This window comes from Oncorhynchus nerka, linkage group LG15 (genome assembly GCF_034236695.1).
Source record: "Oncorhynchus nerka isolate Pitt River linkage group LG15, Oner_Uvic_2.0, whole genome shotgun sequence".
Taxonomy (NCBI): Eukaryota; Metazoa; Chordata; class Actinopteri; order Salmoniformes; family Salmonidae; genus Oncorhynchus; species Oncorhynchus nerka.
Window position 1 is genome coordinate 37,744,661 of NC_088410.1, and position 25,595 is coordinate 37,770,255.

At 43.1% G+C, this 25,595-nt stretch overlaps 1 protein-coding gene across 2 annotated transcripts in view; it reads left to right on the plus strand.

Annotated features, from left to right (window-relative positions):
• LOC115103831 (protein kinase C alpha type) overlaps positions 1–25,595 on the plus strand; it is a 219,362-nt gene that overhangs the window by 53,241 nt on the left and 140,526 nt on the right. For both annotated transcript variants that reach the window (XM_029624803.2, XM_029624804.2), the window contains exon 3: positions 15,296–15,378. In XM_029624803.2, the coding sequence (XP_029480663.1) occupies positions 15,296–15,378 (83 nt within the window). The remainder of the gene's footprint in view (positions 1–15,295; positions 15,379–25,595) is intronic.

Here is a 25,595-nt window from a genome sequence, read left to right on the forward strand (position 1 = left end):
ATCCTTCCATGTTCCTCCGGAGGTGTTGAGTTGTGTGGAAGCAGCAGCTCTCTCCGTCCTTCTCTACGTTGTCTTGGTTGACTTGTTGCATCATATCCATCATCACTGTCTGCACCAACCACGGCCAGGGGGCTTATTGAGCTGTCTGTAGCGGAACACTTCTTCACACATGAGCTTCAAACGCCGCCGTTGCTTAGCACTAGGCCGCTAGCTGCTAGCACCACAGATGGCGTGGCGTGCTAATCGCTAATGTGGCGCTATAGTCTTCTCGCTGATGTTTATCTCCGACACAAAGTGAAGAGATCAAGGCTGTAAGCCTGTTAAGTGGGACTAATGTAGCTGCTAACCAAAAACCACACGATTAGAAGCTTCTGAAGCACACTGGAACCTCTAGTGGTTTATACTTGTGGCTTTATCCAAGAAAATAAGGCTGTGTTAGCGTTGTCATTTTTGGATTGTGTTTGTGCATTGTACAGGTGAAATCACACTGTCTGTTAGGCCTCAGTTAACATAACCCTTTTCCTTCTGAAAGCCCTTATTGATCAGGTTCTAATTGACCCTACAAAAAGCAGTTAACTTATCTACAATTCCTTACCTGTGGAAGATGGGGAATAATTTTATTGTGATATTGATGGTGATTGACAGACACCGAGCCTCAACTGTAGACATTGTTCCAGCAAGTGAATTGTGTTGCTGTCTATCAACCTCCAGAGCTTGTTTGCCCTGTCTCCTGCTGTGTGTTTAAATGGATGGTCTGACCACATGTCACACCCACTCTCTATGGGGGCAGGAAGATTGATGATGAACAGAGCTCAACAGGGACTGGTAATGCGTCTACCAGCCATAGGCTGGACCACCAGCCAATCTGAGCTAAGGGCCTTCTGAAATCTATCTATGGGAGTGTCACAGAGGAAATGTCAGGTCAGATGTTCATGTCCTGTCGACTAGTCAGGGTCCTGTTCATTAGGAAATAAATGGAAGAAAACGGGCTGAAACAGGGAGGGACCACCTGTCCAGTTAGAAACACTCATTTTCTTTTTATGTTGACAGAGTGCCCGGCTGCATACAACCCAGGTTAGATGTTTGTCTCTGACAGGCCAGGTTTGCTGTAGAGTACAAACAGCCTAATATATCTTTCAGCCTAATATACCAGACGATTACCTCTGGCGAGTGGTTTATGGTTTCATTTCAAACGACAATCTGCAGTGCAAGCATCGTTGACAATGATCATGTTTCATTAGATCAGGGGTTCCCAAACCTTTTGGGCCCGCCACCCCATTTTGATATCTGAAAATTCTCGCGACCCCAACTAGGTGACAAAAATTATGTAATTAACAGCAAATGTTTACTTTTTTATTTGGGGCTATGGCAGTCAATTGAAATGCATTTTGACAGTATTTCTGATTGTCTTCTCAACTCACCATCACATACTTTCAATGTGGTGCTATGAGAGTGAATTGCAAATTAGTCTGACATAATGTCTCTTCTCACCACCACTAATGAGATGGGTGTGATGGATACATGTCGCTTCGGAGCTTCTCAAAATCAGGGAGCGTGGTCGACAGTGCTCCCGTCATCTCTGCTGTCACATCTAACCTGGATCAATATTTGGTTTTAATGCAGACGAGAGCAGTGAATCCAGCTTCACACAGATATGAGCTGGTGAAGGGTAGCCTACTATGAGTTTTACTTTGCTTTCACGACAACTGGGACCTTGAAAAGAATACAGGTCAAATCATGACGTCATGATTTTTAGGTAGAGCTCTAGAAAGAGGCCCAAGTTCCCGAGTTGGATGACCGTTCAAAACTATTTTTCCCAATCGGAGCTCGATTCGTTAAAAAAAAAATAATAATTTTTTAGCCCCTTTTATCTCCCCAATTTCGTGGTATCCAATTGGTAGTAGTTAGTCTTGTCTTGTCGCTGCAACCCCCGTACGGACTCGAGAGGCGAAGGTCGAGAGCCACGCTTCCTCTGAAACACAGCCCAACCTAGACGCACTGCTTTTTGACACAATGCACATCCAACCCGGAAGCCAGCCGCACCATTGTGTCGGAGGAAACACCGTACACCTGGCGACCTGGTCAGCGTGCACTGCGCCCGGCCCGCCACAGGAGTCGCTAGTGCGCGATGAGTCAAGGATGTCCCTGCCAGCCAAACCCTCCCTAACCCAATTGTGCGTCGCCCCATGGACCTCCCAGTCGCGGCCGGCTGCGACAGAGGCTGGCATCGAACCCAGAGTCTCTGGTAGCACAGCGATTCAGTGCCTTAGACCACTGCGCCACCTGGGAGGCGGAGTTAGATTCTTTCCGAGTTCCCAGTTGTCTTGAACGCACTGACGTCGGAAGTCTGAGTGCGGCTTTTTCCCATGATCTAAGGGTACTCTTTCGTTAAATTGTATCTTTTAGATTTGAGTAATTCTCATTTATATTTCCAAGGTTAACCACATTACAATGATTCTGAGATACAAAGATGCTATTATAATATATACAGTAGCTTCGGAAAAGTATTCGGACCACTTTACTTTTTCCACATTTTGTTAGGTTACAATCTTATTCTAAAATTGATTAAATTGTTGTTTTTTTGCTTATTTATTAAAAATTAAAAACAGAAATACTTAATTTACATAAGTATTCGGTCCCTTTACTCAGTACTTTGTTGAAGCACCTTTAGCAGCGATTTACACCCTCAAGTCTTTTTGGGTATGATGCTACAAGCTTGGCACGCCTGTATTCGGAGAGTTTCTCCCATTCTTCTCTGCAGATCCCTTCAAGCTCTGTCAGGTTGTATGGGCAGTGTTGCTGCACAGCTATTTTCAGGTCTCTCCAGAGATGTTCGATCGGGTTCAAGTCTGGCCTCTGGCTGGGTCACTCAAGGACATTCAGAGACTTGTTCCGAAGCCACTCCTGCGTTGTCTTGGCTGTGTGCTTAGGGTCGTTGTCCTGCTGTAAGGTGAACCTTCGCTCCAGTCTGAGGTCCTGAGTGCTCTGGAGCAGGTTTTCATCAAGGATCTCTCTGTACTTTGCTCCGTTCATCTTTCCCTCGATCCTGACTAATCTCCCAGTCCCTGCCGCTGAAAAACACCCCCACAGCATGATGCTGCCACCCAGCTTCACTGTAGGGACGGTGCCAGGTTTCCTCCAGACGTGATGCTTGGCATTCAGGCCAAAGAGTTTTATCTTGGTTTCATCAGACCAGAAAATCTTGTTTCTCATAGTCGGAGAGTACTTTAGGTGCGTTTTGGCAAACTCCAAGCGGGCTGTCATGTGCTTTTTACTGAGGAGTTGCTTCCATCTGGCCAGCTTCAGATGGAATTTGCAAATTAATTAATAAAAAATCCTACAATGTGATTTTCTGGATTTTTTTTCTCATTTTGTCTGTCATAGTTGAAGTGTACCTATGATGAAAATTACAGGCCTCATCTTTTTAAGTAGGAGAACTTGCACAATTGGTGGCTGACTAAATACTTTTTTGCCCCACTGTAGACAGGTGTGCCTTTCCAAATCATGTCCAATCAATTGAATTTACCACAGGTGGACTCCAAGTTGTAAAAGCATCTCAAGTATGATCATTGAAAACAGGATGCACCTGAGCTCAATTTTGAGTCTCATAGCAAAGGCTGAACACAACTGAATACTTATGTAAAAAAAAAAGTATATTTTTAAAATTGATTTTTTTATACATTTGCAAAAAAATCTTAACCTGTTTTCACTCTGTCATTATCAAATCAAATCAACTTTTATTTTGGATATTGTGTGTAGATTGCGACGGATTTTAGAAGTTCTCCTGCTTCCCTATTTTCATATCAGGTAACCCCACATGGGGTCGCGACCCCTAGTTTCGGAACTTCTGCATTCTATCTTTATTCTGCCTGGAGAATTGAAGAGGACTGTGTAGTGAGCAAATGTGTAGCATTAATGTAATGTAACATTTCCAGCAGTAATAGTACAACTTTAAGTTTGAATGTAGCCAAGCTCACGTGTCTCTATACTGATTTTTAGATCATTGTCAGATCTACATTATCTGTTGAATAATGTTCCAAATCCGTTTGCTATTCCAAAATAGTGTCTGACGTCTTTGGTTGGCAGGTAGCCAAGTGGTTAGAGCGTTGGGCCAGTAACCAAAAGGTTGCGAAATTGAATCTCCGTGCTGACAAGGTAAAAACCTGCCGTTCTGCCCCTGAACAAGGCAGTTAACCCACTGTTCCTATGCCGCCATTATAAGTAAGAATTTGTTCTTAACTGACTAGCCTAGTTAAATAAATAAATCAAATTTAAAAAGGCTGCAGTGAGGTTGGGAGTGTGATAGGGTGTTTAGCTCCTCAAAGGAAGATAGTAAACACGGTCAAAAGCATCACACACACACACACATACACACACGAACATGGTCAAGATCATCTCAACACACTCAAAAACCAATCAGATCCAAACCACCATGTCGTTCAGGTCTGTAAACAGCTTCACTTCACCCAAACTAATCTATTTTCCAGACAAGGTTGGCTTGGTTCAATCAACAACAGATAATGAATTAAAATAATCCTGAATAATTACCTGGGGAAATGGAATCTTCTTCCTATACCGCTACTCCTACAGCAATACTGTGAGTGGCATTACCTGCGAAAGACATTATTTGTTGCATAATTGAATTGTAATCCAAGGGATAGTTGATGGATAGGTAATAATCTCACACAGCTATACCATCTGGAAAAAAGAAAATGGAAAAATGAATCGAGGCCATGTTCCCGTACAATGATTAGAGTGAGTGTATTCCATTGGTACAGTGGCTCTGTACCTGTTGCTGTGAAACGAAGCCTGGGTAGCTTTGCTACATCATAAACATGTGGCGACTGTACCGTGAAGAGTCACATCGGAGCCCTTTATGAAGGCTACTCTAACGCTTTCCCAGTGACCCAGTCTCACATAATTATCAATGATTAATGGACCCTCATTATAAGCCGGATATCAACCTGGTTCAGCTTCTCCACTTGACGACATTGTTACCTTGGCATCATTGTTACCGTGGCCTTTGACGCCATAAGTTCCCATTTGAATGGGCAGATTATTAATGCCTCTAGTCCCGCCTCCTCCAAGTGCCCCCTGCCAGTGTTCCTTCCTACAGTTTCCGTCTCCAATAAGTGCTCATTATGTAAAAAGCAGCGACTGCCTTCCTGTGACCTCCATTCTGTGTCAAGCCTCTGTGGCCATATGGACTGTAGAAAGTCGATTGAGTTCGGCCAACCTCCATTTTGTGTCATGCTCAATTCTGTGTCATGCCTCTGATCGCCTTCCATAAGTGGCCATTGTAAAGAGTGTCAACCGCGTTTCCCACCAACCTCCATTCTGTGAGGATCCTCTTTTGAGAGCCAATAACAACGTGTTGACACCATTCCAGACACCTCCGTTATAGATCAAGCCTGTAGACCTCTGTCTGTTCTCCATGGAGCTCTGATTATAACCGGTGTCATCTACGTTCCGTAAACTTCCATTGTGTGCCAAGCCTGTAAGACCCCTAATCATCTGTTGAATACTGCAAGGATTTAGTCAATAGAAGATGATAATTGGCACTTTGAATGCAGAACCTGCACTCAAACAATTACTATCAGAAAACGACAGAACCAAAGCTAAGGCTGACCAGGAAGAGTGTATACATCGTGGGACTTCCACTTCCTACTTACTCATCTTACAAGCTCTGGATCAAAATGTAGATTTGGGTGCCTTGTTGCTGATGATGATTCTGTTGGAACAAAAAGTGTATCAATGACCCAGCTAAAGTCATTAGGTCTCCTTGACTGAGTAACTATTGGTCATATGGATGACTGCAAAGGACCAGTGCGGTGGGTGTTCAAGAGATGGTCTCAATTCCCAAAGGATGATGCCCTCCTTTCAGTTCAAATGTGTGTGTTGAGTGGAGGGGCCTTCATGTTTTGAAAAGACTGAGTTGTGTTCCCTGTCAATTGAAAATCCCTTCCCTGCACCACTGTTGTACCTGGCTGTCATCTTGACCATGGGCTCTATAATATCTAGAGTGTTGTGCAACAGGAGGTCCATGTCTCCTCTCCGTGAAGAGAGAACACTGATGACAGCGGAGGGCAATCATCACTTACATGCCTGACACACACACACACGTGTATTCATGCACGTACACGCAGGCAGACGTACACACACACACCTCTGTTCTCGCCCTTCCACCCTGGGCTACTGATGGCGCTGTGAGAGATGGTCTCTTTAATTTTGTATGATTTTGACATTATTGCCCTTACTGTGCTTGTTCCCTTGGAAACAGACAACCCTTTCCCTGCACGAGGGGGCCCCTCCCTCTCTCCTCTTGGCTTGGTCTTTTCAAGGCAGTAGACACTGGCTGTACAGGACAGAACCTTCCAAACAGGGCAACGTTTTGAACTGTACTCACCTAGCAATAATGTGGTACAGTGGGGAGAACAGGTATTTGATACACTGCCGATTTGGCAGGTTTTCCCATATACAAAGCATGTAAGAGGTTTGTCATTTTTATCATAGGCACACTTCAAATGTGAGAGACTGAATCTAAAACTAAAATAAAGAAAATCACATTGTATGATTTTTAAGTAATTCATTTGCATTTTATTGCAGGACATAAGTATTTGATCACCTACCAACCAGTTAGAATTCCAGCTCTCACAGACCTGTTTGTCTTTAAGAAGCCCTCCTGTTCTCCACTCATTACCTGTATTAACTGCACCTGTTTGAACTCGTTTCCTGTATAAAAGACACCTGTCCACACACACAATCAAACAGACTCCAACCTCTCCACAATGGCCTAGACCAGAGAGCTGTGTAAGGACATCAGCGATAACATTTTAGACCTGCACAAGGCTGGGATGGGCTACAGGACAATAGGCAAGCAGCTTGGTGAGAAGGCAACAACTGTTGGCGCAATTATTAGAAAATGGAAGACGTTCAAGATGACGGTCAATCGCCCTCGGTCTGCGGCTCCATGCAAGATCTCACCTCGTGGGGCATCAATGATCACGAGGAAGGTGAGGGATCAGCCCAGAACTACATGGCAGGACCTGGTCAATGACCTGAAGAGAGCTGGGACCACAGTCTCAAAGAAAACCATTAGTAACACACTACGCCCTCATGAATTAAAATCCTGCAGCGCACGCAAGGTCCCCCTGCTCAAGCCAGCGCATGTCCAGGCCCGTCTGAAGTTTGCCAATGACCATCTGGATGATCCAGAGGAGGAATGGGAGAAGGTCATGTGGTCTGATGAGACAAAAATAGAGCTTTTTGGTCTAAACTCCACTCGCCGTGTTTGGAGGAAGAAGAAGGATGAGTACAACCCCAAGAACACCATCCCAACCGTGAAGCATGGAGGTGGAAACAATTCTTTGGGGATGCTTTTCTGCAAAGGGGACAGGACGACTGCACCGTATTGAGGGGAGGATGGATGGGGCCATGATCGTGAGATCTTGGCCAACAACCTCCTTCCCTCAGTCTCTGTAATTGCAAACAAATGTTTCTGTACCAAATATTATGTTCTGCTTTTCTGATGTATCAAATACTTATGTCCTGCAATAAAATGCAAATTAAGTACTTAAAAATCATACAATGTGATTTTCTGGATTTTTGTTTTAGATTCTCTCTCTCACAGTTGAAGTGTACCTATGATAAAAAATTACAGACCTCTACATGCTTTGTAAGTAGGAAACACTGACAATTTTGCAGGTTATCAAATACTTCTTCCCACTGTATATGCAACATCTGAAAGTATAGACCAGCCAACATCACAAGACAGAGAACAGTTGATTGTCAAAGCTTTAATGGATTTCGCCCTGGGTGAAATTCTCTTTCAAAGGCAGACCACACAGCAGACATTGTGGGCTGTTAACTTATAAAGACACTCAAATAACTGTGACCACTTGTTGAGTTTCAGCAGCACTTGTAGTGTTGGTGTTTATGTGTGTGTGTACAGTATGCATGTGTGTAGTCCTTTACATTCGTACTTGAATACAGGTTGAAAATGGCTAATGAGCGCCTAAATTGGGACACAATGGCTGTGATGGCAGGCTACCCTGCCGCCCCACATTGAGCAGTTTCTTCCTCCATTTCCCTCATGAAACCTCTGCTAGCCCCGGCTGAGACTCCAGTGACTTTATGCTAAGCTGCTCTGAGATGAATCACAGTTTCCACCCTACTAACCTCCACCAGGGCCGTGTTCAGTAGGCACGAAACAGAAGAAAACTGAAAGAAACGTGGAGGTACTATCTGAACTAGTCCATTAAGAGATTGCTGTGCTAAACATCTTGCAACAGTTTTCAATAATGAACACAAACCATATTTTGCAGTACAGTGGGTGGAGAGGAAGAGCATCATACAGTATAGGGAGCTAGTTGGTTAACACTGAGCTGGAATTAGGAGCCCTTACTGTACGTCTGAATGAGTAATGACACGACATAAACCTGACATGACAAATCTAAATCCTTTCACAGTGGCTGCAAACAGAGCATAATACAGTAAGCTAGTTGGTTAACACTGTGCAGGAACCCTTATGTCTCTGAATGAGTAATGACATGACATCATAAACCTGACATCACAAGTCTGAACCCCATTCATGGCTTTCACACTGAGTGACATGACAAATGTAAACACATTCACATCAGTCAATGCTTGATGACCATCACATAAGCGATAGTATAGTCAAGCCCACTCTTAACACATCACGACAATGGAGTTATATATGATGCATATTGTATGGGTTATATGATGCATATTGTATGGGTTATATGATGCATATTGTATGGGTTATATGATGCATATTTTATTGGTTATATGATGCATATTGTATGGGTTATATGATGCATATTGTATGGGTTATATGATGCATATTGTATGGGTTATATGATGCATATTGTATGGGTTATATGATGCATATTGTATGGGTTATATGATGCATATTGTATGGGTTATATGATGCATATTGTATGGGTTATATGATGCATATTGTATGGGTTATATGATGCATATTGTATTGGTTATATGATGCATATTGTATGGGTTATATGATGCATATTGTATGGTTATATGATGCATATTGTATTGGTTATATGATGCATATTGTATGGGTTATATGATGCATATTGTATGGGTTATATGATGCCTAGGTAAGAGGAAGCTGCAGTAGTTCTGGGTTGTAAAAGTCACTGAAGCTATGCTATGCTCTAACAGACCTACTATTTCAGCTTTATGACCCAAATGCCAGAAGTTTTTTTTTTTACAGATGAAGACGATAGAGGGCTTTATTATTTTATTGTAATTACCCATCTAACAAGCTTCTGAGAAATCTATGTTTGGGAGATATCTGATTAAAATACCTACTGCGGTCCAGTCAGTATGTTGATGTATTATGTTGGAAATTCATGATTTTCATTGAGTATGACTTCAAGCCACAGTAAATTATAGATTTTCAATAAGAAGCTGAACATAGAGTGATTTGCATTATGAGTGTTGATGCAGAGAATAGCTGTAGGGAGTCTGTATATCCAACATAATTCTCGATCAAGGTTGTAACAATGATTTTAAAGGTCCCATGCAGTCCAAAAAAAATATTTCCAAGTGTTTTGTACATTTCCACACTATAATGTTGGAATAATACTGTGTAATTGTGAAAATTATGATAATGCCCTTGTAGTGTAAGAGCTGTTTGGAAAGAAAAGTGGCTGAAATTTCAGCCTCTTTTGATGGGATGGAGTTTTGGCCTGCCTGGTGATATCCCCAGGCGATAAATAAGTTAATAGACCAATAAGAAAGAAAGTTCCAAACCTCTCTGCCAATAACAGTTTTCAGTTTTCCCCTCCCCACTCAGACCACTCCCAGACAATCCTAGCAAAATAATTTATTGAGAAATGCACTTTGTAAAGAAGCTTTTTTTGACTATTAATCTATACTATTACAACCACTGAGATGGCCCAGCCAAATCTATAACCCATCACTTCTTCTCCCTATTTCCCATTGAAACAGAAATATTGGAGTTGGCCAAACTTGAGGGGGAATCAATCACACGACACAATGATGTCTGAATTCTTTTCTTTCTCCAGTTTTAGAACTCCTCCACGACGTCACTTGACATGATGGATGGTTATTCCTTCTGTCATCCACTCAGGCCGTGGTTTATATTATATCCGAGAGGAGTAGATTTGGGGAAATATTTCCACCCTTTCCACTTCTGGATCTGTGAGTTTATGATATTATTCTAAACCTGACCGCTGACAGCATTCATCATCATCATCATATTATTATTATCCTTACTTTCATCATTATTATTATTATCACCATTATCATTTGTATCGTCATCGTTATCGTTGCTATGGTGATCATAATTGTCGTCATTGTCTTAATGGTCGTGGTTTCGCCGCGTTGCAATGCAAATTATTACAGACAATAGACAGTTGAGGCCATAATACGCACCACACGAAATAAAATAAAACCGATTTGAATGTCTTAGAATTACTGTATGATTTGAAAACGATTATTTGGTCCATTATAGCTGAGTACTCTACATTATTGTGCCTAGTGTTTCAGTGTTATGGTAGTTTCCTTATTTATGGCCTCGGGTTGGTTTATGATGAAAGCAGCATTCTACCAATGTCACTTCCCTCCTATCCCCTGTCTCCTCCACCCACCCTCTGACTATCCATGTCTGGGTCGAAGTTGATTCACTGCCACCTCGATTGGAGGTTCAGGTCTCCAGACTCCCTTTCTCCCTGGTGTGGTGACAGACTGTCCCGCTCCCCTGTCCTTGATTTTTCAGTCTCTTTGGCGTGACATGGAAGACCTGACACAGTCGGGTTAGAGGCAGGGCGCTCTGCTCTTCAACACGTGCTCTTGAGAGGCGGACATGATAACGTCACACACTGAGACACACAGAAGTGACTATCAAGCCTTCATCTAGAGTTCAGTAGACTTGTATTTGGAGGCTCACCTCACCATTAGAACCGGCACATTTGTGCAACTTAAAGGGTGGTTATTGTAAATAAATATAATTATTGCAATTACACTTGTTATGGTCAAACTCACCCAAATGTTCTAACTAAAAGTACATGGACAAAACAAAAAACATGCTGCCTCATACTGGCAGTTTTCAACAAACCTATGTTTTTGTTTGCATGTTCCTCATACTGTTCTAAACCGTTAATGATCCTTTTAATGAGTTTCACAGCAATCCCACGGTTCTTTAGCAAAAGCCGGTAAATGCGTGCCTGTTTATGCTTTGCGCTAAAAGAAACAGTGGAGTGACTGAGCCGGAGTGACGTTGAACAGCCTGCTGTTAGAGCCGGCAATGGGATGCCTTGTTTGCCGAAGGTCGACTGTAAAACCCTCGCCTCCCGCAATCGTATTATTCTGACACATACTTCATAATCAAGTCAATGCGCTGATGTCTACATATCTTGATCCCTTATTCCAGATCCCAAGCACATTTCCATTCTCGAATCCTTCTCAATCTTCATTCTACTGGAATGACAAACGAACGTCTCTGAATTGCAACCATTCGCCATAACATTAGCACGGGCATGGTTTGATAGGAGTCAGGATCGATTGCATGGAAAGAGAGACATTATCATTCAGATAATTACCCCTTGTTCTGCTGCTGGAGGGTTTTTTGAAGATGTAATAAGTATTTATTGTCAAATCCACATTGCATTGTGGCCTCTCCATAATTGATGATAATGAGATCACAGCGAGACCCTTCATTAAAAGTCAACATGACATTTTCTCTCTCTGCTCTTCTAATGCCGTTTTCACCAGCTCATCTCCTTCTCCCGGTGGAAGCAAAACCTTATGAAACCTCACCAGGTCCAACAAAGTCTCGCTATCTTTTTGAGTCCGTTATTTCTGATCTAGGTACAGCCTAAAAGTGATCAGTCTACAGTTGTTAAAGGGATCGTTCATGTTGGTTTCCTTACCCCGTAAGCAGTCCATGAACAATGTTTGACAACAATCCATGCTTTGGCACAGGACACTTGAGTTAATGTAGGCTAATATGATTAGCATGAGGTTGTAAGTAACAAGAACATTTCCCAGGACATAGACATATCTGATATTGGCAGAAAGCTTAAATTCCTGTTAATCTAACTACACTTTCCAATTTACACTAGCTATTACAGTGAAAGAATACCTTGCTATTGTTTGAGTAGAGTGCACAGTTTTGAACATGAAATGTTATTAATAAACAAATTAGGCACATTTGGACAGTCTTGATACAACATTTTGAACAGAAATGCAATGGTTCATTGGATCAGTCTAAAACTTTGCACATACACTAGTGGTCAAAATCTAAATTGCACCTGGACTGGAATAATACATTATGGCCTTTCTCTTGCATTTCAAAGATGATGGTACAAAAAAATACAAAGGAACGGTTGTTTTTTTTCTTTATTATCTTTTACCAGATCTATTGTGTTATATTCTCCTACATTCCTTTCACATTTCCACAAACTTCAGTGTTTCCATTCAAATGGTACCAGGAATATGCATATCCCTGCTTCAGGGCCAGAGTTACAGGCAGTTAGATTTGGGTATGTCATTTTAGGCATAAATTGAATAGAACTTCTTAAGGGTCCCTGGCACTGTTTCCAAATGCTCAAAATTATAATATTGGTACCATGACTCCCATTCAAGTTACAGTTCAGATGTAAGCATTTTTCACGTATCATGTTCAAATCATCTATAAGGGACTTTGTTGAGCTTCACAACCAATTTGAGATACTTTCGGTTGGGTTTGGATATGTTGTACAAAACATGCTAATAACGCTACCAGGACTTGGATGGGATTTGTGCCACAAATGCTAGAACGTTAGCATTTGGAAACAGTGCCAGGGAAATAAACCCAAAGCATGGCTTGCTGTCATACCTTGTCCAGAAACTGCTTACAGGGTAAGGAAACCAATGTGCTATTTCGTAATTTGGGTGAACTATCCCTTTAGCTGTACTTCTTGTTCTGATCCATGTGCAGTTGTGAAAATCCACCACTTTGTCCACATTGCACCTGATCCAGGAACTGTATAGTGATTCGTAGCCATTGACAGTTTCACTGATCCAAGTACAGCTATTGCATGCTCAGCTCATACCATCTCATAGAACCGTGAAACCCTGATTAATAAGGTCCTGCTATTAGCTTTTAATCATCACTCAATACAGTCCCCCTCTATTTACAAGTCTACAAAATTGATCGCATTAACCTATGGCAACAGTGCAGTTGCATTAAGGCTTGTCTGTTCTTTAGGCCCTTAATGAGACTGTTGCTCTAAAATGGCGGTGGTGATGGATGAGTGGTGAGGCCCTACAGTAAGTGCTCCTTTCGGCCTGTAGGAGAACAGTGGATCTAGTTTCACCGGCAGATAGCCCCTCTAAGGCCACCAGGGCCTGTATCCATGGAGATGTAGCCGTAACCTCTTCAGCCTTCTGACCTTTCTCTTTCAACCATTAGCGAGGAAAGTCTCATAAAGAAACGATCACTTCAGGGCAGGTTATAGGTTGGGTCATGTGCTTTTTTGCCATCTTAGCTGAACAGCAATGTTCCCTATTGTTCAGAATGACCCAATTTCTTCTGGAGCAGCAGGTTTCACACACTTCTCAGAGCAGTTTGGGAGCACCGAAATAGAATAGACATCCACTGAACTGCTGCGAGACTTTAGTCTAATGTGTCTCATTATTATGGACGTTTTTAATCCCTCAGAGACCATAGTTCACATCTTCCTCTGCATTTATTAGTGATTACAGACCACTGTATATCTCTCTGACTGCTGGGGCCTGACAGTGCACTGTCTTCCTTCTCGGCCTCACAGCAAGTTGTGCCACGCAAATGAAAATTGTCTACCTCCTGTATATCATTACGTGACGTGATTCAGGAACCAAATAATTGTGAGTAAGGGATAGAATTTGAGCGGTCATTTTTATTGCGCGTTGGTTTGTTGCGACCATACTCACTGTTTACTCGCTGATAACACTCTGTGGCATCATGTGGCAGTTCGTAATGATTTGGATACTTCAGACCATTTGCCGGCTATACTGCAGATTTATGGCAGTTATTGATTATTTGGATCTACGGCGTGACTGCTTTCATGTGGGTGGCTGTGGTCATATAAGTTATGGGTTGTGGTCTCGCGGGGGTATTGACAAGCCAGTATCTCAGGGGTGGGAGGTGGTGAGATGGGACATGGTTGTTGATATTGATTTGGCCACCATTAATGTTAACATGAGACATTGGCCTTGATGCGTACTTTGTTTCAGCCAGATCAGACTCCCTGAATAAATGTAGGCCCGGCCGATACTCCGCTAGGCTGGTTCTGTTGATCAGTAGGCCTATATGTTGGTTTGAAAGCTAAAAGAAGCCTAGCTTTGAGTGGGCACGTTGCACCATTCTACTTAGAAGTTTGTGAAAATTGCTACTACAGAAATTGTGATAATGGTGTAAAAACCTCTTTAGTACGTTGTTACCCACCCTCTCACCATTTGCTACTATAACGTAACCTACACGTTGCTATTGGGTCATGATTGGGTCATGAAAAGGTCAAAGGGGTAACAATTACTAGTGGTAGCTGTTAACTGCGGTGCATAAATGCTATTGATCTACAGTGGCATCATTTAGTATAGAGCGAACAACATTTAGCATAGAGCGAACAACATTTATTTTAAATTTTCCCATGAAATATGGGACCAACACTGTACATGTTGCGTTTATATTTTTGTTCAGTATACTATAGTTCGGAGCGAGAGAAAGAGCTAGATGGAGACCAAAGGTATAGCTACAATTCTGAGCGATCTATAGGCACAGCAATCTGTAGCCAAGCTAAAAGACAGAGCCATCAGAGACTATCTATTATTCAAGCAGCCAATACACTCAGCTCCACCACCACTATTATCCCCCAGTGTCTGAGCTCAGCTCGGTTTCCAATGTGGTGCTAGTGTAGCCAAACACTGGGTGTACTCAATGAGGCTGTGAGAATGCGGAGCTCTGTGCCGTGCCGTTGTGTGTTTTTGTGCGCCCGTAAGGCCTGCGAGACAGTGAGGAGGTAGTGGTACAGTACAGTACTTTGGCTGCCATAGGCTGTACAAGCCATCTGGAGAGATGATTAGCCAGACATTTGTTTTTCCCCCGCTCTGCTCTTAGTGGTGTCTGTTGTATGTCTTGCAAGACTTCAGGCTAATTTAGATCTGCTAAAGCTATGATACAGTAAAACAAATCAAGTTGACTCACTCTTCTTCTCTCTCTCTCTCTCTCTCTCTCTCTCTCTCTCTCTCTCTCTCTCTCTCTCTGCAGTTTGCTGTTTCGTGGTCCACAAGAGGTGCCATGAGTTTGTCACGTTCTCCTGCCCCGGTGCGGATAAGGGTCCCGACACAGACGTAAGTAGCCGTACCCCACCCTCTACCCCTCATGGTCTCACCGCCTCTCCACTCTTAGGTTCCCTTAGCTTCTGTCAATGTACCCCTCCCAAAATGCACCCCTAGCGAAAGGGGGCACCGCCAAGGCAAATCTCTTCCAAGCCTGCGTCCCAAACGACACCCTATTACCATATAGTGTATAAATATGTTGGTGTAGGGTGCCTTTTGGGACGCAGGCTAAGTATATGGCTACTCTCAAAGTGACAGCCTTGCAGGACGGACCGAACGTCCTTGTCTCGTTGACCGGGGCTGAGCATTAAGGAAGAAGAATGAGTCTGCTCCTTGTCTGACAGGAGATCATTGTGTGTGGAGGCCCAGAGCTGTAGTATCATACATCACCTTGCTCGGTATATTGGGAGGCCAGTCAGGCTAGTTCTTTTGGCTTGAAGTTGTAGGAATTGAATTTTGGCAGAGTTATTTTGGTTTGGTATCATAAAGAAGTTGGCTCTGTACTCTACTTTCAAACACCTGACAATAACTTTCCATTTAAAACGGTGCGTTCTGAAATGGAAAACAAAATGACCACCTGGACTCTTCTCAATTTGATGCCTAGTGAACGCAACCGGTCACTTCAAGTTCAGTGACTTTGGACACGTCTGCTTTAATCTCTCACTCTGGCAGGAAGTCGGATAATGAATAGGGCTCTCTGGATGAATCAAACCAGCTGATGGCCAGCTTACCTCGTTTCACCTCAATATACCTCATTTTATTTTCTGAGGGGTCACTTTGTCCCAGTCATTATATCACTCGAGGACATTTCCAGGTCCACTCCGAAGTGTACACTCGTTTACTCCCTGTTAAGAGCCGGGACATGGGGAGATCCCCCATGATTTAAGACTTTTGACTGGCCCCAGTAGTCTAACTAAATGACAACCCACACCAGTGTCATACTTGGTACTCTTGACATCACATGAGAAGATATTACAATTAACCTTCAGCATCTGTGTTGAATTATTTAGTGCATAAATCTCTCCTGAATAAATCTTACTTGGATCACCACTTAGATGCCAAAGCAGTGAATGTGACTCCTAGTACTTTCCTCTGTGGGAGTGTGGCCTCCTAGCACGTTAGGTGTGAAGGTACACTAGCCTGGCCTAGCAGCACAACTCTGACTGGTTGCATCCCAAAACACATCCTATTCCCTATAGAGTGCAGTAGTTTTGACCAGAGCCCTGGTCCAAAATAGTGCACGATATAGGCAATGTGATGCCATTTGGGACTCGACTTCTTTCTCCCTCTCATGGCGTTCTCCGGGTGGCCCCGTAACTGGAGATGTGTCATTCAAGCTCCTCAGCCGTCCGCTGCCTTCAGTAGAACGCCCCGCGGCTGACACCCAAGCTCTAAAGAAAGTAGTACGTGCACATGTGTCAAAGTCATTACACCGAGGGCTGTGGTCTGTGGGTTTTCGCTCCTCCCTTGTACTTGATTGCTGACCACACCGGTCGCGTGGCGTGCGCGAGCATTGCTAAATAAATGTACACATGCACGTTGTTCAATCATTGCACCCAAGCTACTCGTGCGCGCCAACGAGCGTCTGCGTTGCCAGGCGCTAAAATAGAAGTTGATTCTATTTGTGACACAGAACGTGCTGCACGTCCCGCATCTCCCATCTCCTCATTAGTTTTTAGAAGCATATACCCACATTCCATCTCCTCATTGATTTTTAGAAGCATATACCCACATTCCATCTCCTCATTGATTTTTAGAAGCATATACCCACATTCCATCTCCTCATTGATTTTTAAAGCATATACCCACATTCCATCTCCTCATTAGTTTTTAGAAGCATATACCCACATTCCATCTCCTCATTGATTTTTAGGAACATATGCCCACGTGGGTGATTGAAAGATGAACCGAGGTTGGTTGTGGTAATGCACCTTTTTATGAAAGTTAGTTGCCAATCGCCATATAAAGTCTAAAGAAGAAAAAGAGGCCTGGAAGGAGGAGCGATGACTAGAAACGATTCGGGTTGACCGTTTTATGTGTGGATTAATTGTTGGAGTAGAGGACCTTGTGCATTTCAGGTAAAATAACAACCCAATGTTTATATCCCAGGACAAATTAGCTAGCAACAGCAAGCTAGCTATCTAAATTGTCATAAATGTTTCATGCTTTTCGACCTGTCCCCAAATTAATATAATTGGTACAGAGTTTGTTTTGATATTTCAACCTGCGTGTCATGATCGCGTTTGGACAAAATTATTTTGCGCACGATGGCGCGCGTCCTGTTTGGGCATGGCGTAACACAGCTGATTCAGATGATCAAAGCTTGATGATCAGTTGATTATTTGAATCAGCTGTGGAGTGCTAAGGTGAAAAACAAAACATGCACCCCTTTTGGATCCCAAGGACGAGCTCGGGAGACCCTGCGCCAGGTCGTCCATGGAATGAGTTTGACACCCCTGTGCTAAGGGATTGTCTTTGCTAGTGGGGCTTAGAGGGGTTATGATAAGGGCAGCAGGTAACTCTCCATTTTGTCAGCATTCCAGATATATGTTCATGTCAATTATAGTAATCCAACTTTATGGACTTATTAGGGCAGAAGTTGTCATTAGTCACAGATCTAGGACCAGCTTACCGACCCCCATAGTGACTTCAGATCTAGGGCATCCTATCAGATATGTTATTAGCAAATCAGTCATCTGTGGCCACATTTCTCAGCATTACAGTAACAGATGGTTGAGTTACATAATGTAAGAAAAGCACTGTTCCTACTGAAAAGTAGGAACAGTGGCACGCAGAGAGGTTGTACAATGTGAATTGCTCAGCCGGGATAGATTCGCTGCACATGTTAGCGCTATGTGCAGTTTTCCCTAGCAACCGAATTGCTAGGTGGGCAGAATCCAAAATAAAGGTTGAATACTAGGAGCATAAACCATGGTTCTCTCCCAAATGGGACCCTATTGCCTATATTGTGCACTACTTTCCATAGGGCTCTGGTCAGAAGTAGTGCACTAAATAAGGAATAGGGTGCCATTTGGGACCCTAGCCCTGACTATGTGTAACTTAGAGCACTTCAGCAATATGGAAAAGCAAACATACTGAAGAATAGGTTCCTATGGCAAAGTATACTGTAAAGGACTAATGAAAAACTGTTGCGCTCGCATCAACCAATCTCCAAATACCACCCTTTCCACTTGAGCAAAAGGGCTATGTTTTCCCGGAGGCACATTGAGGGTTAATTAGCTAGATTAGTGCAGTTAACTGCTTCAAAATGGTTTCATTTGACCACTCTGCTCTTTGTTGCCAACAGAGGCTTGGCAAGTATATGTAGTGTTTTGCAGAACAAGTTTGGTTAATAATTAGGGCTTTGAATTGCCAGGAACCTAACAATATGATATCACCATACTTATTTGGCGATATGATATGTATTGCGATTCAAGACTGTGATTTTATTCGATGTTCCAAACATATTGCTCACCATATGTCTGCTGCAGAGAGACGAGAGAGAGCCATGAATAAAATAGATTTGATCAGTCATGGAAATACAATTCGGTCCCTAATTGATAACAAAGTATGAAGGAAAAATACTGGAGTTTTGGTTCAGGTACAGGCAACCAGCACAAAAATAAAGCGATACGCTATATCGTCAGAACTAATATCCTGATATGTAACTATCATTTTTTCCCCCATCACCATTAATAATGCATGGACTTCCTGGTCCCCCTACAGGGCCATGGAGATGAAACACAGATGTCTGCATTTCTAATGGCACCCTATTCCTTACATAGTGTACTACTCGGGGTAATACATAGGCTTTGTTTACTCAGGCAGACCAATTCTGACCTTTTTTTTTCACTAATTGGTATTTTGACTGATCAGATGTGAACATATCTGATGTGATTGGTCGAATGAGCAATTAGTGGGGGAAGAAAATCTTAATTGGGATGCCTGTGTGAACGCAGCCATCGAGTCTTGGTCTCAAAACAGTGCACTATATAGGGAATAGGTTGTCATTGGAGATGCTGCCTGAGAGAGCCAGTGGCTGAGTCATGAAGGACCCATCCTTCCTACCTCCCCAGTATATGAACGGTAAATGCCTGACGGTAAATGTAGCCTGCTAGCCGCCCATGTCTCTATGATGTAATCATGCCCGTCTCTGGCACACTCCAACCCCCCTCTCCTCCTTTTCACCCCTCGCCCCCAACGGAGTCGAATACCAGCGTGCGCTCTCAGTAGCACATGCCCCTGCGCTTGCATGCCAGACCACAGGAGGTTGGTGGCATCTTAATTGGGAAAGACGGGCTTGTGGTAATGGCTGGAGCGGAATTAGATGGAATGGTATCAAATACAACAGACACATGGTTTCCATGTGTTTGATGCCATTCCATGATGCCATGCCATTCCATCCTCCCCTCAGCAGCCTCCACTCTGTGTCAGATGTTCCAAAGAGATTGTGGCTCACACACCGAGCGCTGGAAATTTGAAACAACATTTTTGTGCTTAGCACACACTCTCGTTCTTTTAGTGTTGACATGTACAGCGGTGTGGAGGGTGCTGATGTCCCTGCTCCTTTAGCCAAATGAAAACCCATGACCTCTTTCCTCACTTTCTCTTTCTCTTTCCCGCGCTCTTTCTTTCTTTCTCCTCTCTTCCTCTTTCTCTCTCTCCGCGCTCTCATCTCTCTCTCTCACACAGACACACAGACACACACACACACACACACACACACACACACACACACACACACACACACACACTGTCTCCCCCTCTTCTCTCTTTCTCTCATTTATGTATTTCTCTCTCTCAGCACAGTCATTGGCGCCTGCGCTGCTCCACTGGAGCTTCTGATAACCGTCACATAGAATTACATTCATGAACGAGACCCAGGCTAACTAGACTACAGAAGCCCCATTAATTCAGTGTGGCTGAGAAAGATTGTGGGGGGGGTCAACAAGTTTAATACATGTTGTTAATGAGGTTGCTTTAATGAGCCTCTTATTTGAATCATTTTTTAATAATATCTGCTTTCCAAATGGCACCCTATTCCCTGTATAGTGCACTGCTTTTGACCAGGGGCTCTGTTCAAAAGTAGTGCACTATTTAGGAAATAGGTTGCCACCACCAATGCCTCAATGCACAGGATGCGAGGCTGAATGCCTCTTTTGTCCCTGCCACACAAATGAACGGTGTCAGATCATTGAGTCTGTATGGCTAATGAGGTTCCTCATACCACACAGAGCTAATTATTATGATCCACTGTCATATGCAGGCTACTTGATCAAACGGCACTAAATGAAAGCGAGACATTGAATGAACATGAGTTATTACTCATTACTACCATCTACTGATGTGGTGGGAAAATAACCTCATATCAGTCATCATGGTTGTTATATACATGTATAAATGGAGTGATCTGGTTATCAATTCCTGTATGTACAATGTTGTTAATAGATTGTTTTGAAAGTATTCACAAGTAATGTTATTGAGCTAATGCTTATTTTCTCACTCGGAGCCGGTCCCGACCTCCCTGGGGCCCTAAGCAGAATTCTGCTAAGGGGCCCTCCTGCCTGAGCCATGTAAACCATTTGCCATTGCCACATAGTCACGCCTGACATCCCAGTGCTCGCACTCCAGTCCTCCCTCCGTTAAAACAGTTTACTCCATCTGTCAGTCTAAGAATAAGTAGACTTGTATAAAACAGACTGAGGTATAAACAAACAATATTCATTGAATCAAATATTGTCTGTAGTATCTTAAGATAAGTGAATATTAACATGAACATAAATAAGAAATTGTAGAAAATAAAAAATGATAAAATATAGCACTGAGCTTTGGCTCTGCTGCCTGGCAATTAGTCCAGTCCTCATAATATTAAACAATTAGCTTTGTCTATACAATGTAAACGTAATCCTATCGGCTATGGCAGCAGCTATGTGTCTCCGAATAGTCTAATAAAACCAACACAGCTGTGTGATTAACTTTGGTTCCTTCTACAGTCTGGGCATTTCCAGCATCAGCACCAGTCTATCTGGACTGTCTGGAAGAAATTGAGAAAGTATGTCACATAGTTAGTTAAGCAGTCATTTACACAAATGCACTTCTGCCGTGCAATCTTAAGTTCCTAAGTGTGTAAACATTTGAATGTTTTGATGGCAAGATTTTAATTCAGACATTCCTCCTCTGCACTTTCTCGAGGCAAAGTCATCAATGACGTCGTCGTGGGACATGTTTCCCCACGTCGTGATTTATGCTCATGATGGCCAGACCACTCAGACGTTCCTGTGACATGTTTCCCCACGTCGTGATTTATGCTCATGATGGCCAGACCACTCAAACGCTCCTGTGACATGTTTCCCCACGTCGTGATTTATGCTCATGATGGCCAGACCACTCAGACGTTCCTGTGACATGTTTCCCCACGTCGTGATTTATGCTCATGATGGCCAGACCACTCAGACGTTCCTGTGACATGTTTCCCCACGTCGTGATTTATGCTCATGATGGCCAGACCACTCAGACGTTCCTGTGACATGTTTCCCCACGTCGTGATTTATGCTCATGATGGCCAGACCACTCAGACGTTCCTGTGACACGGAAGACCTCGCTAGCTTTTGATGAGCTTTCCTTTTTGAAAAGCTTCTCTCTTATGATGCTACTGGGAGGGTGACTGCGATTCTTAGGGTCGTCCAAAGGTTAGGATAGAGTTCCTCCAGGTTGTTCTCACAGAGTAAGGAAAGCAGCTCAAAAGGCAGTCGGTCATCTTATCTGATGGCAGATCAGGTCCATTCTGAATCTTGTGTGCCAGATCCATTCCACTGAGGTCACAGTCGTCTCTGAAGGTTAGTGTTTTCACTGGACATCTGAGAGGCAGTGCTGAAGGTCAGCAGCACTCCATATTTGGTTTTCACTTGGTTGAGTGTTTCAAATATCTCATCCGTGGATGTTACAACAGAGTCGACCACAATGTTGAAGTTGTTGACTTCAAGGTTCTTCAGTGCATCAGTCACTGGTTCATCAGCTGAAATACCTCTTGCTGATTCGCAGTCCCTTTTCTTTCAGAACAGCCTCCACATTCATTTATTCACACATGCTTTTGGCTGTTGTCTGGGCCTCCGTGAATCCAGTTTCCCGGGTTTGTACGGTACTCAGAGAGCCCTTTTGATTTGAGATTAAATTCACTGCGATATACAACAGCATTGAGGCGGATTCACCTTGTTTGTCATTGTCGGTATCTCACACCATACGACACATCAAATCAAGAAGTGGTAGGACCCAACTTTATCTGCGAGTGCTTGTGCCTCCACTTTGGCCACAGGATCGTTGATCGTCTGTCTGGCTTCCAGTAATGCCTCCCGAACCTCAGAAGCCTGATACCTGATTGCATGAACACTTTGGAGCCTCTACTCTCCCATCTCGTGTCACTAAATGAATTCACGGTTATTTTCACGTGTTTCTTCAAAACGCTCCATCTTTCTGTGCCAGCTGAAAAGAAGGTGAAGAGCTTTGGCACATGCCCAAAAAACCCAGCTGCATCATTTGACAATTTAGCAGCATCTGCAATGACAAGGTCTAGAGTATGTGCAATGACAAGGTTTAGAGGATGTGCAATGACAAGGTTTAGAGTATGTGCTCCACAAGGGACGAACACGGCTCTGGGATTTTTACTGAGCAGTCTGGCTTGTATTCCTTGGTGCTTGCCCTTCATGTTGGCCCCATTGTCATAAGCTTGCCCTCTGCAATCTTCAAATGGAATCTTCAGCTCGTTCAGCTTATCTAAGATGACAGTGGACAGATTCAAGCCTGTTGTAACCTCAATATTCACAAAGCCGTGGAAGTGCTACTTGATCTCTGGCTTTCCCTTCAAAGCCACGCTTCTCAGAATAATGGCCATTTGCTCCCGGTGACTAATGTCAGGTGTACAGTCCAAGATTATGGAGAAGTACTTTGAGTCTCTTACTTGAGTCACTTGCTTCCAGAGTCTTGTCACTCACAATCTGTATCAGCTCATTCTGTGTGCGCTTCCCAAGGTAATGAGCATGTGTCTCTCCATCTTTAATTTTGCTGAGATGATTTTCCATAACGGGGTCAAATTTTGCCAGTAATTCAACCTCTTTTAGGGACTTTCCATTATCTGGTTGGAAGAGTTTGTCTGATCAACCCCTGAATGCTAGGTTTCTTTCAGCTAGAGACTGGGTGATACTTATTAAATGTGTAAGGACATCCCGCCATCTCTTTCTTTCAGCCTCCCAAATGGTCATTTGTGTCTGGTCAAGAGTCTGTCCCCGACTTAGGCGCAGATCAAGTTCTCTCCACTTAATCATATTATCTGTGTGTTCAGGACTACTACCCTCGTGGTGTTTCAGAATGGCGTTGATATTTGACCAGTCATTCACGCCTCCCTTTATTGTTTTGTAGTCTTTTATAGGAAAGAGCTTGCAGCAAAAACGAAACACAGCGTTGTGTTTGAGTATGAAAGCCAGCTCCTGGTAATCTTTCCCCCTGTTTGACAGCTACAGGCCTTGTTTTTTGGAAATCACTTGGTTTCATTTCAGCATTTCACACACTCAGAGAAATAAGTAGTACCGCTAGGTTTTACACAGTGAAATGTAACAAATAACTACATTTTTAATAAAGAAATGTACAAATTATACATTGTGGCATCAATATTTCTATACATGGCCAGTACAGAAAATGTATTCACTACTTACTGTAAATCGCTCTGATAAGAGCATCTGGAAAATGACTAAGATGTCAAATGTAAACATTTCCATAGGCTTTTATATATTGTATATGGAAACAATCGTGGCTGTTTAGTCATACATTTTCCTTTACTTCGTGAGAGTGAAATATTAAGTCATAAAAACACTCCTCATTCCTACTCTAACAGTTTTATTGGAACAAGAATGAATCGTGTAAAGCCTGTAGCAGAAGTATGAAATTAATCTTCTATATTGTGATGTACTGTATATATGCATATTATTTGCATTGAGCACAATGCGCCTCTCAACCAGCCAGAAGTTGTTCTTCAATCACTGGTCCTAGAGACCCACAGGGCGTTTGAGCAGGGCAGGCTTTTATTCCAGCCCAGCACTAACACATTCCGTCACCTAATCATCGGGCTAGCACAAAAACCTGCACACCCCGTGGTTCTCTAGGACTAGGACTGAAGAACTGTGGGTTCCAAGGACTGACCAGTCAGATGAGAATAGAATAAGAGAATAAAATGAGAAGAGAAAATGAAAATGTATATTTTGTTGGTAGAGCATGGTGCTTGCCACGCCAGCATAGAGGGTTCGATACCCGGCACCAGCCATACATTAAACAAAAATGCACGCATGACTGTAAGTCTGCTAAATAGTATATCAGTGGTCAGGTCATTGGGCCAGTAACCGGAAGGTTGCTGGATCGAATCGCCGAGCTGACAAGTTAAAAATCTGTCGTTCTGCCCCTGAACAAGGCAGTTAACCCACTGCTCCCCGGGCGCCGAAGACGTGGATGTCGATTTAAGATTAAGCTCCCTGCACCTCTCGGAGTTAAATGCGGAAGACACATTTCAGTTGAATACATTCAGTTGGACAGCTGACTAGGTATCCCCCTTTCCCTTATTATTATAATTATAATAAGACGAGGTGTATGGTGAAGAGAAGAGGGGGTGTGTGGGGTTCCCATGGCTCCTTTAAGCCAGAGGACAAGGGGCAAAAACAACAGTGTTTATTCAGTCTTGTAAATGTTTATTATGCACTTTGGTCCTGCATTCAAGTATGCCTCAAAATTTCCAATTTCCATAACGGGGTCAAATCTCTCCAACTATTTGCAAGGGATAAACAGGGTTCATTGCAAATAATGAAACGCTACCAGACCTAGTGAACATGTTGTCTACTTAAATATTTAGAATGTTTTAGCTTTGCTGGTGAAAGGGCCACTTCACGTAATGCCTGTCGATGAGTCTGGCAGCACATGTTTCAGTATAGTACGATCATCTCGTGCTCTGTCAGGTTGGATGGGGAGCATTGCTGCACAGCTATTTTCAGGTCTCTCCAGAGATGTTCGATCGATCGGGTTCAAGTCGGGGCTCTGGCTGGTCCGCTCAAGGACATTCAGAGTCTTGTCCCAAAGCCACTCCTGAATTATTGTCTTGGCTGTGTGCTCAGAATCGTTGTTCTGTTGTAAGGTGAACCTTTGCCCCAGTCTGAGGTCCTGAGTGCTCTGGGGCAGATTTTCATCAAGGATCT